The sequence below is a fragment of the Lutra lutra genome, chromosome 6, assembly GCF_902655055.1.
Source record: "Lutra lutra chromosome 6, mLutLut1.2, whole genome shotgun sequence".
NCBI lineage: Eukaryota > Metazoa > Chordata > Mammalia > Carnivora > Mustelidae > Lutra > Lutra lutra.
This window is the reverse complement of record NC_062283.1, coordinates 98,903,344-98,923,153: the sequence shown is the minus strand read 5'-3', so window position 1 is coordinate 98,923,153 and position 19,810 is coordinate 98,903,344. Positions and strand designations below refer to the sequence as shown.

At 45.5% G+C, this 19,810-nt stretch overlaps 1 protein-coding gene across 1 annotated transcript in view; it reads right to left on the bottom strand.

Annotated features, from left to right (window-relative positions):
- Window positions 1-19,162, bottom strand: part of UST (uronyl 2-sulfotransferase) — a 299,665-nt gene extending 280,503 nt beyond the window's left edge. The window contains exon 1 of the mRNA XM_047733878.1: window positions 18,433-19,162. Within this exon, the coding sequence (XP_047589834.1) occupies window positions 18,433-18,679 (247 nt within the window). The 5' untranslated portion in view covers window positions 18,680-19,162. The remainder of the gene's footprint in view (window positions 1-18,432) is intronic.
- Window positions 19,163-19,810: the final 648 nt, after the last annotated feature.

The window sequence follows — 19,810 nt, the reverse complement described above, 5'->3', positions numbered from 1 at the left end:
CAGACAAATGCTTAGACTCTTCCATGGCATTCTGTCTCCAGATTCTTCATGAATAACGAATCTGCTGTCACCCTGCTGTCTCAAACTGTTCAGTGGTTTCCCCCACTGCAAGACAGTGCACAAGATACAAGGATCTTCACAATCTAGCCTTTTCCCTTGGGAGCCTCCCTTGTAGCAAATCCCACTCCCTGTCCCGTGCCACAGTCTCTCAGTGACCACCCTGTACTCTCTTGGAGTACCCACAGGTGCCACGATTTGCCCACAGGCCTGCCCTTGGAAACGCTGCTCCTTCTGTTTGGAATGCCCCTTTCCCACATCTCTGCCCAGCAAACTCCTATTTATACTTCAACACCCAGCTCCAGTACCACCTCTTCCATGAAGCCCTCTTCTATTCGAATTTTTCCCTCCCCTGTGCTCCCCAATAATGTGAATGTATCTCTATTAGCACAAATATATGCATGAAAATGATGAACTTATACATCTATATCAGAGACTAGACCAGCAACTCTTGGGAGAACTTTTGTGTCTCTAGCACACAAATTTTGAAAACAGTATTGAAAAAATTAAAAACTTACCAAATGATCATGGGGTAAGTGTTTTTAGAACTTCTAATCATCAAACTATTCTTTGTAAGTTAAAAATGAAACAGCCAGAGGTCTTAAGACATATTTTTTAAAAAAATCTTTGTTCAGTCCTTAAGGAAAATAGGGAAAGAGTAAAAAGATCCAGTAGATTAAAATGTAATTTACATTATCTTAGGTCTTCTTCCCACAGAAAACTGTGAAAGAGAGAGCAGAATTATATACACAACAAATAACCCTGTGTGTGAAAGCCGAAAGGCAGAATTTTGATGGGTTGGTTTGTTTGAAGACACACATACATACACACTTCCCATAATTAAGCAACTTCTCTCCTGCTCCTACCCTCTGGAGTGCCACCTGCTCTGGCCAGGCTTCTGCCTCAATAATTAAAATGAAGATGTGTATTGGCAGATATTATAAATCCAAGTTTTCATAGGATTTCAGGCAGCAGTGTACGAGATAGCATTGTCTTTAGAATCTGCTGGCTGTTGTTCTAGAACAGAAAGAGCCCCTCTAAAGTTCCAATGGAGATTCAGAGAGGTTAAGTGAATTACCCAAGGTCACACAGCTGCACAGTGGCAATGTCAGGACTCAAACAGAGGACTTCTGATTGGAAACCCAATGCTCTGTTACACCACACTGCCTCCCAAAATACTCAACATCCTGTTAAAGGCAAGTTCACAGTCGAAACATGATTTCCTGAAAAGAAAATGCAGCTCTGCTAGACCATATGGTTGGCCTTTAAATGTCCGTGTGTTCAAATTGTGATCCCTTGAGTTTTATAAACATTTAAAAGAATAACAGCCCATGGGAACTAAATAACTTATTGTCATCTAGTTGTTTATAAAAATAGTGTTAACATGAATTCTGTCCCCACGATGCTGCAAAGGGCCAAGTGCTGGTAGAGCGTGGCTGTCCTTAAGGAGCTCCACCCTCTGCTAAATTTCTAGCCAAACTGAAAAGGGTGCTTGTGGCTTTGGGAGGCTCATTTTTAGCTTTCAGTAAGAGACCCAAGAAGAATCCAAGAGGCTAAATTTGCCCGATCCTGTGACAGAGCAACTCAGGGCAGGCAGGGAGAGTGGTTGTGGCTGCCTACCCGGAGTGCAAGCAACTGTGCAATGCATGGACACACAAACAGTTGTGTCCAGAAACAACTGCCGCGGCTGGACAGAGGGGCCCCATGCTCGGAGGTTCGGCTGGGAGAAGCAGCGGAAGAGGAGGCCAGCCACTGGGTTCCCGCACTACAGAGAAGGACTGGATGGCCTCTGAAGCCCTCCCGCCTCCGGAAGTGTGGCATTAGATGGCAAACAGGGGTTTTGAAGCCTCTAAAAGCGTTAACGTCAAATCAGTTCATTTCAATGTTTGAAAAATTAATTTACTGTTCAAGAATGACAACATTCGGGGCGCCTGGGTGGCTCAGTGGGTTAAGCTGCTGCCTTCGGCTCGGGTCGTGATCTCAGAGTCCTGGGATCGAGCCCCGCATCGGGCTCTCTGCTCAGCAGGGAGCCTGCTTCCTCCTCTCTCTCTGCCTGACTCTCTGCCTGCTTGTGAACTCTCTCTGTCAAATAAATAAATAAAATCTTTAAAAAAAAAAAAAAAGAATGACAACATTCAAGTATGACGACTTTTTCTCCAGCCAGACTCACAAAACCATTGAGTTAATTTACACTAGAATAAGTGCCAGAAGGGGTGAGAATGCGAATGAAATAAGGAAACAACAAACAAACTAGAAGAAAACATACAGACTACACACTTGATGTCAGGATTAAAGGCCTTCCTAAATGTTGAACACTACATCAAAAACTAATGATGCACTATATGTTGGCTAACTGAACATAATAAAAAAAAATCTAAAAAAAACCATAAAAGTAAAGAAAAAATAATAAACAGAAGAACGTCAACTAGTGCACTAGAAAAATAAAAGATATTGATTAAAAAAACCAAAGGGCAATGAAAAACCAGGAGGGGAAGGGTTAATACTCTCCACCCTGAAAGAACTCTTACAGCTGATGAGAGAAAGGAGAACACACCTAGAGGGGAAAAAACGGGGAAGGGTTAAACTCATTCTCCAAAGAGGAAATGTGTCTTATAGTCAAATTGCTCGATGTCATTAATATACAGGCAGATGGGAATTATAGCATGAGAATATCACTTTTCACCCATGGAATGGGTGAGGAGTTTTACAATATCATATCCAGTATTTTGTCAGGGTGTGAGCAACACAGGTTACAGATGGCTGGTGAATTACACCAAAAATTACAGCAGTTTGCATGAAGAGCGATTTTAACACGGGCACGCACTCTGCTCCAGCCGTCCCAAGTCTTAAGAATTTATCCCAGGGAAGTAGACAAGAGTGCGAAAGCTGAACAATGTTCATCACAGCTGTATCTAGAATCTCGGAAAACTGGAAAGAGCCTAAATATGAAAACGACCCTGCTAAAGGAATCACGGAACATTCCCAAGATACCCTGCCATGAAAACCAACCTCGCAGAGAAACGTGTGAAGGCATGGAAGGGCCTTTGTGATTCTGCAGGCAGGAGGAAGGTGTAACCAAACCAAAGCAGTTGTGAGTAAAGCAATTAATATGCTTTCTCTTTTCTTCTTTGTGCTTTTCTGTTTTCCAGTTTCCTCCAGTGAGCATGTACTAATGGTTTAACTATTTCTTAAAATTGTGTTGTCAAAGCATGACACCAAGTCCTTCTAATTATCTGCTCTATTTGCATTATTTGCTCTGGCTATTAAAAACAACAACAACAACAACAACAACAAAAAGCCTTCACCCGTAGTATTTAGATAAGAGGGACACTTGGCAAAGAACTCTGATGCCAGGCCTCAGCAAGAAAATTTAAAACGGTGCAGGAATCTGTAACAACTATGAAGAAACTTCATACCCAACACCAGTTGTTTTATTTCCAATGCTTATTAATGAACTTGACCTTAGGTCAAAATCTGTACTCACATATCTCCAAACAGCCTACATTTCAATACCGTGGATTACAGAGATAAAAAGAAAAAAAAAACAAAACAGGCATTTTAAATTTGAATCATGCAAGTGTGATTCTCACTAAAGAAAAATCTAGTGTTTTTAAATTCGAACAATCAAATTGGTGAATGAAAATTCAATTCTAAAGAAGTTTAAAGGGGCGCCTCTAGGGGTTGGCTCACTCGGTGGAACATGCGACTCATGATCTGAGGGTTGTTAGTCCGAGCCCCACATTGGGTGTAGAAATTACCTAAAAATAAAATCTTTAAAAAAAGAAGAATTTTATAAAATGTTTAAATGCCCAGATCTTTAGGGGGCTGGGCTGTACTTTGACTCATGGGTCTGTTTACAAGTATTAATGATGTCCTAGAAATGCTGCAGTGTGGACCTTTGCTACTCAAAGAGGGATCCTCTGATGCGAGCGCAGGGGGCACGCTGGCAATGCCTGAGAACTTCTTGGAAATGCAGAATCCCAGGCCCCACCGCGATCTATTGCACCGGAATCTACAGTCTAACGAACTCCCAGGTGATTTGAATGCCATTCAAGTTTGAGAAGAGCTGGTGTGGAGAAGCCAAAAGTTAAAGGGTTAGGTCACAACCAAATAGGTGATTTTAGATTAAGTGAAATGTCCCTAACTAGCACTGGAAGAGGACTTCATGAGCACATGATGCCCCCTGTCTCCACTTCGGGTATTCTCCGCCTTGCTTGCATATTAAAGATTTTATTTATTTATTTGACATACAGAGATCACAAATAGGCAGAGAGGCAGGCAGAGAGAGAGAGGGGGAAGCAGGCTCCCCGTGGAGCAGAGAGCCCAATGTGGAGCTCAGTCCCAGGACCCTGGGATCATGACCTGAGCCGAAGGCAGAGGCTTAACCCACTGAGCCACACAGGCACCCCCTTGCTTGCATATTAGAACTACTTGGGAGCTTTTAACAAATACAGGTGCCCAGGACGCCTCCCGCCCCCACTACCCTGGGCCAAATGAATGGAAATCAGCATTTTCCAAAGGTCCCCAAGTAATTCTATCATGCAGCCAGGCCAAAGAGCTCGAGACTGGTACAAACAGGACCTTAACTAAAGAGATCGTCACCCTCTCCACAGCCGGGCACAAATACTGCTTCTTCTCTCCTCCAGTAGCCTCCCACAGGCCCCGGTTTGTCCCTCTCTCTGTTTAGCCTTCTCTGCACTTCCAAGCAGAAGGCAGACCCCTGCATGCACTTCGGTGACGTTTGACAGACATTTGCTGAAGGAACAAGATGGAAGCAAGAGAGGGTGACTACCAAGGTGAATATGAAGGAGGGTGGGCATGTGAAAGCTATGGGAAAACACATGTTCTCTGATCCTTTAAGGCTCATTGATGTGAACCTTCCATGAAGTATAAGCCTTGTGGATGGGGCTCCTGGGTAGATCAGTGGGTTAAGTGTGTGCCTTCGGCTCATGAGCCCAGAGTCCTAGGATCCAGCCCTACATTGGGCTCCCTATTCAGTGGGGAGTCTTCTTCTATTCCTCTCTCCCCGTTTGTGTGTTCTCTCTTGCTCTTTTGCTCTCTCAAATAAATTAAAATCTTAAATTAAAAAAAAAAAAAAAAGCCTTGTGGGCAAGTCTTACTCTGAAATGAACAAAAGGTCACCTATCATTCCAACAAGGTGGCCAGAAAATAAAAAATCTGGACAAAGGGGGCTATGTTTTCAAAGAGCAATGCATTATGCCATGAAAGAAATGAAAGACAAAAATAGAAGCCTTCCCGGGAACCCAAGTCTGTTCTAGTAGGTTCCCCCTCCAAGCTAGCACGCTTATCACCCTTACCTACACACACGCTCTATGCCAGACTTCAGGTTAGAACCAGAGCAGCACGGCCGTGACCGTGTACATTTCACAACACAGGCACAGAGAACACACACACCTCTCCCCAGTCGTAAGGAACAGGACAGCAAGGTGCAAGAATGCTTGGATAAAGTCTTTTCCAAATGTTTTTGAAAAGTTCATCATCAAACTACAAACAAAGGAGACTCAAATATCATCGCCAAGTTCTCACTCTAGACATCCTTTGCCCAAGGGAAAAGGGCAATAAAAAGAGGTTATGGATCCTCACAAATCCTTCCTTCTCCCTCCCTTTAATTTCTGGAAACCTCTTCATCTCACAGCAGGAGGAGGAGAACATAACCACAAATACTTCAGACTCTGTAAGGTCTTGGATCTCCGCTGGGCCAGCAAGCAAGGGCAGCCTTTGGAACTGGGAAAAGCCCAAGCAAACAAAATAACACGGCCTCGCTCCCATCATCTGCTACAGCAAAATAAAGACGCTGCCCCGTTCGGTTTTATATTTGCATAGCTTTCCAGAATCCTCTGCTCCACAGTCACGTCCGTATCCTGTGCGGTTCTTGAGAGAGGCTCTTGTGACAGAGCCCCGGACAGCACACAGTGTGTCTTGGGTGGAACCAATGTCACCCTCACAACCGCTCCAGCTGGCATTCTCCTCAGAGGTTATGTCAACACTGTCCTCTGGGTAGGTCTGCGGCACAGGAACTCCTCACTCGACCTGCTAAGAGGCGACTATGCTGCAGCCCCCGCCCCCGGCCAGTCCGGCGAGACGGGAGATGCCAGCGAGCCCGCATCCCAGCTGTGCACACACCTCACCTCCTTACTCAGCCCTGCCCTGACTTCCCTGCCAACTGTCACTTTCTGTTTCCTTCCCCGCCCTGGTAAAAATAACTTCCTCTTCAAGTGTCTAAATCTGTACTTGATGTTACACACATTTTCTGGCACATCGTTGGCTGAATTTTGACACCAAAGCAGAATGAAATCGCATGAAATCTGCAATCATCTTTCTGTAGAACTCCAACCAGATGAGTCAGTTTCACTTGTTTTTCCCAGATATTGAGAAAATACTCCCAGGCAAGATGCTGCATTCTGAGCGTGTGACATCAGTGTCTTCTGCCCTGCTTCTTATAGACTCAGCAAAGCGTCGGTGATGGAGGGAGGCAAGGCAGGGCGCAGGGCACTGCTGGGGGTTAACTGTGTGAGGTTCACTGGCTGCGGTTGTGAGTGTGGAGAAGGGCGTCTCAGTGAGCAGCCCACCCAACACAAAGGTGGCACCAAAAACTCATGAAGACTTCAGTATTTAGGGCCTGTGTCAGGGTCCCGGGAGCTACCCCGGCTCCCCTCCCCTATCATAACACACAGTGGTGATGGATGTGCTGATCATTCTCAGAAGAGGGCAGGTTAGAAGAGGCACTTCTGACAGTGAGTCCTCTCCGCAAAGCAGGCTTGTGAACAGAGGCAGCTGGAAGTTTCCTTAGTTCTACAGGCCAGCAAAGGGCTCCAGAGACAGAGGCAAGTGGTTAAGGTACTTAAGAGAATGGAGGCCATTTTGTCTTCTCATACACTTACTGGCCAGCTGTGTTTCCTCGTCTCTGAACTGCCTGCTCATAGTCTTTGCCCATTTATCTCATGAATTATTTCTCCTTTTAATTGATTTATTGAACATTTACATAGCTACATATTAATCCCATTTCCTAGAGAAACACCTGTCCCCAGTCTGGGTCTTCTGCCTTATTTATAGGGTACCATTGTTCAGAAGGTTCTACTTTTACAGTCTTTTTTTTTCTTTCCTTTGTTGTTTGCACTGTCTATGTCTGAAGGTGACTTCAGATGAGGAACTACTGGGATCTACATCTATTTTTCTGGACAATATTTCTGTGAGGGGAATGACAGTCATCTTCATATCCTCAATCCTCTGAAAGATGACACAGTCCAATAGACTATTCCTTGTAGCTTCCAGAAGAACTAGCAGAAGCAGATGGAAGTAGCTCGCCACATCGCAATGAGCTCCCTCAGCCACTGGAGCTGTCCACAGTGGAATGGAATGGCCGGTAGCCGGCAACTGGAGAGAGGCTGTGAGACTCTACTTCGAAAAACGGAACATACTTATTCCTACCCGTTTTCCTTCTTTATTCCTCTCATGTTGTTAGACTCTGAACGCTGAAAAGACATGTCTTCCTCTGCTTTCTCTCTCTCTCTCTCTGACTTTCTAGGGGCATTCTGCTTCCCACAATTTCTGGAACAAGATTCTCCCATTATTGTCTAGATAGGCTGTTTCAGCTTGGTGACGTTGGGGGAGTGGTGCCAATTTTAATGAAGACAAAGCAACAAAAACAACAACCAAACAGAAAACTATGATTAAGACTTTGAAAATAATGGCCTAAAAAGTTTTTGTGTCTTCTACTTGCCTTAGTCACTGGACTCCTACAATCTTTTAAATAAGCGTTTGGTGCCAAAGGAAAGAGCCTTACGGTTTTAGTTGCTGCAGTTAAATGGCTTCTTATCTCTTTGAACATGTGATTTTAAGAGTAGGCAGGACTTGGGGTGTCTGGGTGGCTCGGTTGATTAAGCGTCAGACTCGATTTCAGTTCAGATCATGATCTCGTGGTTGTGAGACGGAACCCGGCATTGGGCTCTGCGCTCATCGCAGAGTCTGCTTGTCCCACTCCCTCTGCTCCTCCTGCTGTGCGGTCTTTCACTCCCTCACTCTCTCCCCTCTCTACATATAAAATAAACAAATAAATAAAAAATCCTTTAAAAAAAAAAGAGTAGGCAGAACCTTAGACAACACCTCATTCAGTGATTCTAAAGAGAAAAGAGGCAGCATCTCCTGGGGCTACATATAAAAATCACCTAGAGGGGCACCTGGGTGGCTCAGTGGGTTAAAGCCTCTGCCTTCAGCTCAGGTCATGATCCCAGGGTCCTGGGATCGAGCCCCACATCGGGCTCTCTGCTCCACAGGGAGCCTGCTTCCTCCTCTCTCTCTCTCTCTGCCTGCTTGTGATCTCTGTCTGTCAAATAAATAAATAAAATCTTTAAAAAAAAATCACCTAGAGACTCTCTTTAAAGAACCCCAAATCCACCCCTATTTTCCCATTCCTGGCCACTGGGTCATAGTCCTAGATGGACCATCAAGTCCATATGGAAACCCTGCAGCTGATAGGGGTCAAAGCAGGAAGCTCTACATTGGAATTGCAAGGTCATGGTTTTTCTAAGCAAAATTTAACTTTCTATTAAATAATGTAAAATCACTTTGCTTTCAGTTTCTCCAGGACATGAGTGACCAGTTACAGCAGAGAGAGTAGTGGCCTGTGGATCTCACACGTGTCAGCACTCAGAGAAGGCGGGGCAGGTCCAGGCAACAGGAAGAAGCAAAATATGCAAAACAGAGGCAAGTTCACCAGCCTCCCGTCAAAGACAGGATCCGTGACTCCGTGACTCAGGTCCACTGCTCTGGTCCTGACCTCCAACAGAAGGGAAGCAGGAACAGAGAAAAGCAAGCGGCCATACTGAGGGACGTGGTAGTTCCTTCTTAAGTGAGAGAATTTCTCACAGCTGTCACAGTGTCAGCCTGGCATTCTGATTGCTTGAAAGGGCATGAGTTACAGACCCTGTCCTCAAACAGCGGGCCATCCCAGAGTGCCGGCAGCACCAAAACCCCTTCTGCACAACTATTTTTATTTGATAAATGCGGGGTTAGGGGGAAGGAGATAAATGTGGATAAGTTCAAAGCATGCTGTGCACAGAATGTGTTCTTTCAAGACTGTTTCCAGGAAGCAACAGAGAGAAGAAGCTGGAAGGCTGGTGTGTGTATAATTAATAGGGCAAATGACTGGCCCTCGCCAGACTGGCCAGCTGTTGAAACGCCCTCGCCAATCTGAGGGCGCGGGTGACGAGAAAAGCCACAAGAACTCTAGTTTAGTACACTCATAGTTCTCAGTTAGGTTGGTGCCAGGAGTAGGTCTGCACGTTCCAGCAGGATGGGTGTTCGCATGGGTGTGCGTCCCCGTGCATGGATGCATTCATGCCAGAAGAAAAGGGAGCCTGAGAAAAGCAAAGGACCAAGTGAGAAAATGGACATTTGTTGAATCTGAATGCCAGGCCCTCGGTTAGATATTTATCCTATAAAACAACACTTATCAAGCCCATCTATAGATCAACACACCTGAAGTTCAGAGAAGTTAAGACAATTGCCCAAGTTCTCCCAGATAAGTAGTAGCGCAGGGATTCACATCAAAATCTCTGCTCTAAAGCCTCTGTTCTTCCTGACGTCTGATGCTTCTGGCCCACAGGACTTCCATGAATATTTGCTGAATGACTGAACAAAAGGATTTATGTGTTTCAGAACACTTCTTTTTATTGTCTTCAAGACTGTGAAAGTCATACTCACCGAGCTAGGGGAAAAAAAAAAAAATCAATGGTGTTTCCAGAAATGCAGTAGGGCTAAATGTAAAATAATTACTTAAATCACCCATCAATGAGTGAAGTAAGAATTGCTTAATCAAAGCCTCGACTTAAGGGGATGTTCATACCCTTCCTCAAACAAGGGTCAATGGGTTTGTGCACCGAGCCTTAATTTTATTTTGTCCTAATTTGCCCTTCTCAGTTTAAATCCATTTGCTCGGGACTTCAAAAACCATGTCATCTTTTGGTCTCATCTCCTTAAAGACAAAAAGTCATGCTGGCAATGGACTAGCTAATTTAATACAAATCACTAGGTAAGGAAGACACTATCTTAGAGAGAGAAATAACCCATCTGCAAGCTCCTGAAACAACTAGTCAGGGTTTGGGAAAATGACAAGAAACAAGAAGTCTGCTTTCTAGTCATATGCAGCCAAAGCTCTAGACTGAGCTCAGGTATTCTTGATTAAACGGGGAGAGCTCTGTAAATGTAATTCCAAATCTCCGCAGGTAATAGGCGGACAATTATCCCCATGCACAGAGGAAATCTTTACAGTACTCTATGTCATAGTGGCTTTAATATCTTTGCTTGGAACATATGCTTCAAACAGCCAGGAAGAGAAGAGATAGGAAGAGACAGGCCGTAGACATCACCTGAGCTTAAGTCTTTCCTGGCACTCCTCCTCATGTTCTCTGCTTAAAATAGAGACCAAACGAAACAGGATGTGGAACCTTCAGGAAGAACAGTCTGCTCAGCAAATATACGGAATCCACAGATAGTTCCTGAGGGCCTGTGTGGAGCACCCAGGAGAGGTGTTAGAGTAGAGATGGAAGGTACTGGAGAAGCTTCCTCCTTCCAAGGTGCTTGCCCACAAACCATCAAGACACAAGGTAGACTATCACAACTTCAGACGTGACCATGAACAAATGACAGGAGTTCAAAGATCATCATTGGAACGTGAGCTTCCTAAACCATCAGCAGAGAGGCTGTTGCAGAAGTGTAGCCACATAATGAGAGCAGAAGAATGAGCCAAGGTCTGTCTCTGGGAAATTACAGACAACAGATAGAAATCCTGAGTCAGACCGAGAGGTGTATCATACCCTCAACACTAAACAGCTATCTGGCTCCCAGGTCACTTTCAGTAGGAGAGTGTTACACTTTATGCAAATTGAGCTTCTGCCAAGCACATAGAATTGACTGTACCTATCCTAAAGCTTTTCATTTTGATAACACATATTTTTAAATCATCCTAAAAACATCTAACACTTTTAGGAAAAGCAACTAGTATTTCTTTCTAAAATTCGTAAGTTAATTTACTAAAGAGAAACATACATAATCCTGTTCCTATATATATGTCCTCTATGTTGTAGCACAGTGTGAATAAGAAATGAGCTGCATATGAATTCTAATTTTATGAGAATGCCCAAGATCTCCTTGGTAGCCTTGTAGTACTTGTATAATGGACATGATGTACCCAAATGTTTTCCCCTACTGAGCTTATCGGCTCCATTATAGTGAGCAAATACAGGACAAAATACATCTATTGTACTACAATCTGCTGTTCAAAACTAGCTAAACTCATATTTCTCATATAAGTCACAGTAATCTTCGTGACATCTATAAAATGGGTTGGTGCCAGCTACACATAAAGTTTCATATGTGACAGCTAAATGTAGACAACCAAAATGTTTCCGATTCAAAGTGATCCATGATGGCAAACAAGACCCCCCAAGATTCTTTTGAAGAGATCCTTGGTCTTGGTTAATTGTTAGGAATTTATTTAGAATGTACTAAATACCCAGACACTGTTCTTAGCACTTTGAAGGTGACTAAAGAATGAAACTGTTTTGCCCCTTGAGAATTTACACACCTATAATAGAGAACAATCCATAATAGTATTGGGTTTCAGCCAGTACCATCTTTTGCAACTTCAAAATAAATAGCAGAATTATATATTTGATAAGGGTCTAGTATCCAGAGTATATAAAGAACCCTTAAAACTCAAAAACACAGCCCAATTCAAAAATAGACAAAGGGGGTTGCCCGGGTGGCACACTTAAGCAATGGACTCTTGGTTTTGGCTCAGGTCATGATCTTGGTCACGAGATCAAGCCTCACATCGGGCTCCACACTCAGTATAGAGTCCACATGAGATTCTCTCTCCTCCTGTCTCAGCCCCTCCTCCATGCACACTCTCGCTCTCTAAAATACATCTTAAAAAAAAATAAATAAGTAAAATAAAGTGGGCAAAGGATGTGAATACACATTTTTCCAAAGAAGATATACAATGGCCACTAAGTACATGAAAAGATGCTCAACATCACTCATCATTAGGGAAATGCAAAACAAAAGCCCAATGAAATACCATGTCACAACCAATAGGATAATGATAATCAAAATAATGAAAAATAACAAGTGTTGATGGGGATACAGAAAAACTCAAACTCTCATACACTGCTGGTGGGGTTTACAATGGTGCAGCCACTGTGAAAAACAGCTTGGTGGTTCCTCAATAAATTAAATATAGAATTACCATATGACCTAGTGATCCACTTCCAAGTATATACCCTAAGGAACAGAAAATAGGTCTTTAAGCAAAAAAACTTGTCCACAAAGGTTCATAGAAGATAGAAACAACTCAAATGTCCATCAACCTATAATGGGTAAACAAAATGTGGTCTATCCCGTGAACTATTATTCTGCCATTAACAGGACTAAAGTTGGGATACATGCTAGAACATGAATGAACCCTGACAACAATAAGCCAAGCAAAAGAAGCCAATCACAAAGGCCACATATTGTATGGTTTCATCTCTAGGAGATGTCCAGAACCAGCCAATCTATAGAGACAGGCTGTAGATGAGAGTTGACTTAGGGCTGAGGAGATGGAGGAACAGGGAGGTGACAGCCAAACGGTGTGGGGTTTCTCTTTGTGCTGATGAAAATGCTCCAACATCAACTATAGGAATGGTTGCGTTTGCCTATGTATATACTAAAAACTATCGAAAGCTATCAAACTTTTAAGAACTTTAAATGTCTGAATTGTGTGATTTCTAAATCATATCTCAAGAAAACTTTTAACAAGGAAAAGCAATACCAAAATGGGCTTCATTTGGAATTTTATTACCCAACAGTCTCTACATTTTTTAAATTTTTGCATCTTTTTAAATTTTTTGGTGGAATAGTTGTGCTTGGGTCTCCACTTCTAATAAACGAAAGGGTTTATGGTGATCATTGCTGCAAGCTGAGTTTCTATAACAAAAATCAATACAGGTAAGACATTTCTTTGTGGTCCAGTCTAAACTCCTTTCAAAATAGAAACACAAGCGAAAGCAGAAAGAGCAAGGGATAACTTCTCACAATTCAAGCAGCCATGCTCTGTCAAATAAGATGCCTTTTCACTGTCCATCACTGCTCTCCTTCAGGACAGCTGCAGGACAAGCTACAGTGTCTGTCCCTGAACTACCCTCGGGGGAAGCAGAAGATACTATTTCTTCTGGGACCCAACAAGCTTGACCACTTTCCTCCTGGTTTCTCAAATACAAAGCCAACTAGTGTTTTAAACCTGGATTGATGACAGGGAATTTGAGGAAAGATAGTATCCAGGTAATACATATTTATACAGACTTTTAAACAATTCATACTAAGACTAGTCTACATCAAAAATAGTTGACAAGGCAGAATGCTTTTCGCCATTCATGCCATGTGTTTACAGAACAGTCTGCCATAGCTGAATTCCATTTTCTGTCCTTCCTCTAATACAGGGCTACTGTGTCCCCAGCCAACACTATAAGACACATTTGCAGCTTGAACAAGAATGCCATTTTCTTTTTATATCAACAATTTCTATTGATCACATCATATTTAATCCATTCATTTCCTACATTGCTGTCTGGGGCCCAGAGCAGCTATATTTAAACCATGCCTGATGTGCAGAAGAAAAATTAAATTTGACTTTTAAGGTTGAAAGGGATGATTTTGTAATGGATCTGGGTCTCTATTTTTCACATTTTCCTTTAAATTCGTTTAAACCTGGAGAACTTCAAATTCGATGAAGTTCCGTCTCTTTCTCTCTCGTTTTTTGACTGGATATTGCCAGGCTCGTATAGAATATATACAAAGATTAGCAATTCTGAAAACTGAAATAGAAGTAGTGTATCTCCCTTTAAAGTAGTATAATTTAAAAAATGGAAAGGAAAGCATGTCAATTTGAGATCGACCCAACAGATTCAGTTCCCATAAAGGCTAAATGCCATATCCAAAGCTTGATGGTAAATCATTAGTTTGCCAGTTGTAGAAGATGGGTAGTAAGCCATCTGGCTTTATTCAGTTTACATCAGGGTAACGAGTGTTATTCTAAGTTTCTGGTATTTCCACAGCTCATAAGTAATGAGACTACCGGCAGAGGCTGTATCATAACCTAATTTCTGGGGGAGATTTTACTTGATTTTTATTTGTTTTCCATAGCAAATCAAGGTCTGAATGCCACTTCAAAAAGGCAAAGAATTTCACTGAATTGGAAAAACAAGGGTCCCCAAGCTTAAGGATAGCCATTTGCCAAACCCACGCATTTTACCCACTCTATGCGCTTGTTCTCCCTCGACCCATTTCAAGGAGGAAAAAAATCAAGACCAGAGTTATTCTTGCAAAATCCACCCTGCTCCCAACTTACTTTGATTTTTTTCAAATCCGCTGTCGCAGAAAGTACCTTTAAGGAGAACAGACTTTGCCCATTTCCAAACAAACGAGAAAACAAGAACTGTTTGACCCAGCTTCCGTGGGAAGAGAAAGCATCATCAGTGCCTCCTTTCCCTTTCCTTCCCCACTATTCCTTCTGGTTGCCAGCTCCACTCCATTCCATGTACCTCCTAACCTCGGAGAGTTTAAGCCAGCTGGAGCTGCAGCTGTTGGCTGGTCCTTCCCTTGAAACAATGGGGCTTAAGCAGCAAAGCAGATGCATTTTTAAAAGTTGAGCTGTAAAAGATAAAACCATGCACATCACCTTTAAAATAGTTTCTGAATCGCCTCTTTTGTACCTCCCTTCTTTCACTCAACTATATAGGAGGCATTCTGAAAGTAAAGCTTTGCCCTGGAACGATGGTTCTCGAACTTCAGGCTGCATCAGAGTCACCTGGAAGACTTGCTAAAATACAGACGGCTGGGTCCTGGACCCAGACTCTTTTTCATTCTGTTGGTCTGGAATAGCCCCGAGAATCTGCATTTGCAACAAGTTTCCAGGTGATTGCTGCTGGTCCAGGGACCACACACTGAAAACTACTAGCCTAGACAAAGAACAAACTGCTAAAGGAAGACAGAAAGTTCAGGAATTTAAGATTGTAATTGACAGCACCCCCAGGTGTGTGGCTCTGGGAGACCTGAGTTCGCTGGTACAGGGAAATTAATACAGGAAGGTGGAGTTAAGAGCAGACAGACCAGCTGCTTGACTTATTTCCCTTCTCTGCTGGCCCTTTAAGATACTCACATTAAAAGTATCAAAGAAAGTGAAATTATGCAAATACGTAATGAGATTATTTTTAGCCAGTCAGCTCTTCAGATTCCCCTCTCATCTTGGCTGCTTGTAGAGTTATGCAATAGGTGCCTGAAGCAGACAGACTGGGGTCAAGTCCTACCTTACTGGCTGTGTGTCCTTCAGCAAGTCTGCGAATCTCTGTGTTCTCATTTCTCTCACACCAAAAATGGTGTTGGTAACAACAGTTGAAGCTTCCTGTAATATTGGTATGTGGGTACAATTTCACTCTGCATGTGTGTTTACTGGAACATACACAATGAATGTTAGCTTTTACCATGAATGTTCCTATCTTCTGGCTTGCTGTGAGAATATTCAATATGTTAAATATTATATGATCTATTTGATACAATAGGTCCAGTTTATTGCCATAAATATCAAGTAGCTGCTATGTGGAGATGTATTATATTATTTAAGTATATTAAAATAAGTTCCTGTCAAGAAAATTTTTTGCTATAAGTATTTCAATTTGGAAAATTTTGACTTTCTATGAACTTACATTTAAGAAAAATAGTTGTCTCCAAAATTGCCTAACTCAGGAAATTGAGAGGATATGTTTACTAACCACAAATTTTGTTTTGACAGACACTAAAATAATAGAATGGAGGAAACAAGGGGAAAGTATTCTGCAGACACCTTGGCCTTATATTATTAAGGGTATATTTTAAAGACCTCTTAAAGACCACAAGCACACTTTCCCCCCAAATCATTATATTTATGTAACAAAACAACAGGGAACAAATTTGGCCAAGGTGTCCTATTTTCAGTTCACAGTGATGTAATTTTTTTCACCCATCATGTCAGTCAGAAACTTAATGATGAGTTAGTAGTCCAGGAGCAATGTTTGCCCCATTAAGTTCTTCCCAGTTCTCTGAGTGAATGCATCCTTCTAGTAACTGAGCCCCCAAATTTATCAGGTCTCATTTTTTGAAATATAGGATGAAAGCACTCAATTCTGGGAACAACAGACTCTGGCTCAATTTTCAAGAGGTTAACATGATGGATAGTTCAGTTTTGCCCCTGGTATAGCCTTTGTTCTTTCTACCTCTCAGGACTTCCCGCCCATAAGAAGGGATCAGAAATACAACATTTCAGGACCTGGGTGGAGGTCTGAGATACAACCTAGTCCAGCCCCTAACTTTACTAGTGAAAAAGCTAAGGCCCAGGAAGTTTGAGTGCCCTGCCTAAAGCCAAGTGCTCTTGAGGGCACTAAAAACAGATACCCTCATTCCCCATCCACTGTTTTTCCTGCCTCATTGACCTCCACATTTTGCTTAAGGAGAATTTCAACAAAGAATTCGTCATCAGATTTTATAGACCCCTGGACTTCAAAAACACTTCCAAATGCCAGTTAATGCTGAGATGTTGTTAACTCTTTAAAAAGGAAAGAAAGAAAAAGGAAAAAAAAAAATAAAGTTAGTTTTGGAGCACTAGCAGATGCCTCAATCTAAGAAGCTACGGAGACTCCAAAATCCAGAACTCAGGGAGAGAAGAGATTTGATTCCCTAATAAAAGTGCATATTAGGGGCGCCTGGGTGGCTCAGTGGGTTAAAGCCTCTGCCTTCGGCTCAGGTCATGATCCCAGGGTTCTGGGATTGAGCCCCTCATTGGGCTCTCTGCTCAGCGGGGAGCCTGCTTCCTCCTCTCTGCCTGCCTCTCTGCCTGCTTGTGATGTCTGTCTGTCAAATTAAAAAAAATAATAATAAAATAAAAGTGCATATTATCCCAAATCCTCTAAGAAACCAGATGCTAAGGATTGTGCTTTGGAAATCTGCTTGGACAATATTTTCCCTAAAGCATCTTACAAAACCATAGCTCTCCAAAGTTTCTACTGAAACTTTTAAAATCTACATGGAAGGAACATGATTTTACCTGCTTTTATATATATCAAAACTCTCCCGACACAGCCTGCTAGCTAGACCTGTGGCTTCTGCGACTGGGGGCGGGGGGAGGACTTTTGAGGTGAAGTGTGGCAGCCTCCAGCCAACTGGAGTCTTTCGGCCCGATATGGTCCAGCGCTTCGGAGGCTTCCCTTTGCACACCGGCTCGCCGCAGGCAGATGCCGGATGTTTGCCCGGTGGCTCAGGTTCATCACCTCGAACCTTTGCGAGGAGCTGGCGGCTCCCCAGCCTCTTCCCCCACCCCGCCCCTGCAAAACCTCTTCTGGCCACGACTGGTGAGAGATTTGCAGCCTCCCTGGGTCCGGGCGCGCGCCAGCCGCGGTCCGGGAACCTGGGCTAGCGCTCGCCTGGCTCTGGCACCGCCCTCCCCGCGCCGCACAGAGCTGCGGGTCACGCCCTCTCTCTGCAGCCGCTCTTTTCTCTCTGGGTGCAACCCCTTCCTCACCTCTGCTAAAAGGCAGCCTCGCTTTTAAGAAACCAAGCACAAGCCCCCCCCCCCCCCCAAAAAAAGTTCTGACTTGAAACACACGCAGCGCAGAGGTTCTTCAGGTCAAAGTAGGCGACACTGCCAGCCAGGCTGCCCCCTGCCCTCGGATAGCCCCGGACCGCCCCCCTCCCTGGGCGCGGCGGCTCCCCGCGTCCCCCTCGCTGTTGCCGAAAGACAAGCCAGCCCAGGGTCAGCACGGAGCCCGAAAACTGCCCCTGGGCCACTGAGCTGACAAGCAGGAGGGGGACTCGCGGGGAGGAACTGGCAGAAGCAAGCGGGGTGAGGAGCGAACCCCAACCCCCGCACAACCCGGAGTGCTCACGGGACTGAGGACGACGGTCACTGACCATGCCCCGAGCCCGGGGGCGGGCGTGCTTTCCCCTCTCCGCTCCCCACATCTCCGGCCCAGAAAACACACACTCGTACACACCCACAAACACACATGCCTGCACTCCGCCCCAAACCGAGAGGCAGAGGCGGGGAAGGCATGCGGTGCCCAGCCCGGGGAACCTGCCCCGCGCGCCACCCAGGCAGCGCCTCCGCCTCGGGGCAGAGGGACCGACGCGCGGGAGAAAGCCGGCACCCGGGAGTCCCACCTGGGGAGCCTCGGGGCGCCGGCTGGCGGTCGCAGCGCCACAAGTCCCCGGCGCCCCTCTACCCACCCCACCCCACCCCCGCACAAGTTCGCGCGGCCGGCGCCGCCCTCGCCCGCCCCCCTTCCTTACCCAAATACTGCCGCAGGTCGAGTAGGAAGCGAGGGGGTCCGCCGCTGAGCTGATAGAAGAGGGAGCCCAGGCAGAAGACCAGCAGGGTGGCCATGCAGAAGCCGTAGTCCCGGAGGGAGAAGCGCAGGAAAGGCAGCAGGGAGACCCGGCGCTTCCAGCTGCCCAGGCCTGGAGGGGCGCCCCCCAGAGGGGCCCCATGGGGCCAGGGATCCGCGCCGCCGCCGGGATGCTGCTGCTTCTTCTTCATCGCCTGCTCCGCCGCCTCGCACAGCCTGCCCGTGCCAGGAAAAGGTCACCCATCCGCCTGCGAGGAGGAGAGCCCGGCCGTCCGGCTGCACATGGGAAGGGCCGCGCGGAGGGCAGCCCGGGTGGGGGCGGGGAGGGGCCGAAGTTGCCGGGCTCAGGAGACTTTCCTCGGCATGGTCCCCGCCGCCGCGGCCCGAGCGGCCGAGGTGCCCGGCCCCGGCTCGGCCCGCGCCCGCGCCCGCTAGCGCCCCCGCGCCCCGCGCCCAGCCGCGCCTCGGGCTCGCTCGCGGCCGCCGGGGCTCGCCTCCAGCGCCAGCGTGGACCCCCCGGCTTTGTGTCTGTCGGTCTCGGCGGGTTTTGTCCCGGTTCAGACTCCTCTAAAAGACGGCAGGGAGGAACAGGAGGCGGACACCAGCCCCTCGCTCCACCTCCTTGACAGAGGTTTTCCTTCTTCCCCTCCCCTTTCCCTCTCCGACTCTCCGCAGTCCTCTCTCCTCCCTCTTCCCTCCCTCTCCGCGCTCGGGTCTCCGGGTTTCTCCCGGGTGTCACGTTACTGCCTCTGACCGAGGGACGAAGGCGGGGGGCGATTATTCGCAACTAGGAAGAAAGTTTCTGGGTGTTTTTATCCTTCCCCCTTGCTCTACAATCTGGCCTCAGTTTCTGCGCCACCAGCGACCTCTTGGGGGCCCCGCTGACTTCCCTCTTGTAAACAGTTCCCGGGCAGGAAGAAGCACGACTTCTTTAACTGTATCTGTATTTTTTTTTTCATTTCAGAAACTTGATTCTCCTTCTGTATCCTGAGCTGCTTACAAAAAACCGGTAAAAGGTACTTGGGTATATATTCCAGGCTTCACTGAGATGGTCAAAGAGCAAGTGGTGTGAATTAAAATTAAACATGCCCCATGGGGCCAGCCTCAGCGCCCCGACTCCTGGAAGAGAAAGGGAAGAGGACGCTCTCTTCTTGCTCGCCCTCACTCTTCAGCTACTCCTCCACAAAGCTGCTCCTCCACATAGCGACCAGAGAGGCAAGACTCAAAGAGGTCCTTCCTCTAGCAGAGATGAAGGGGAAGAGCCCTTACATACCCCATTTCCCTTAATTCCATGGGAAGCCTCTGGGCCTGAAAGAAAACCC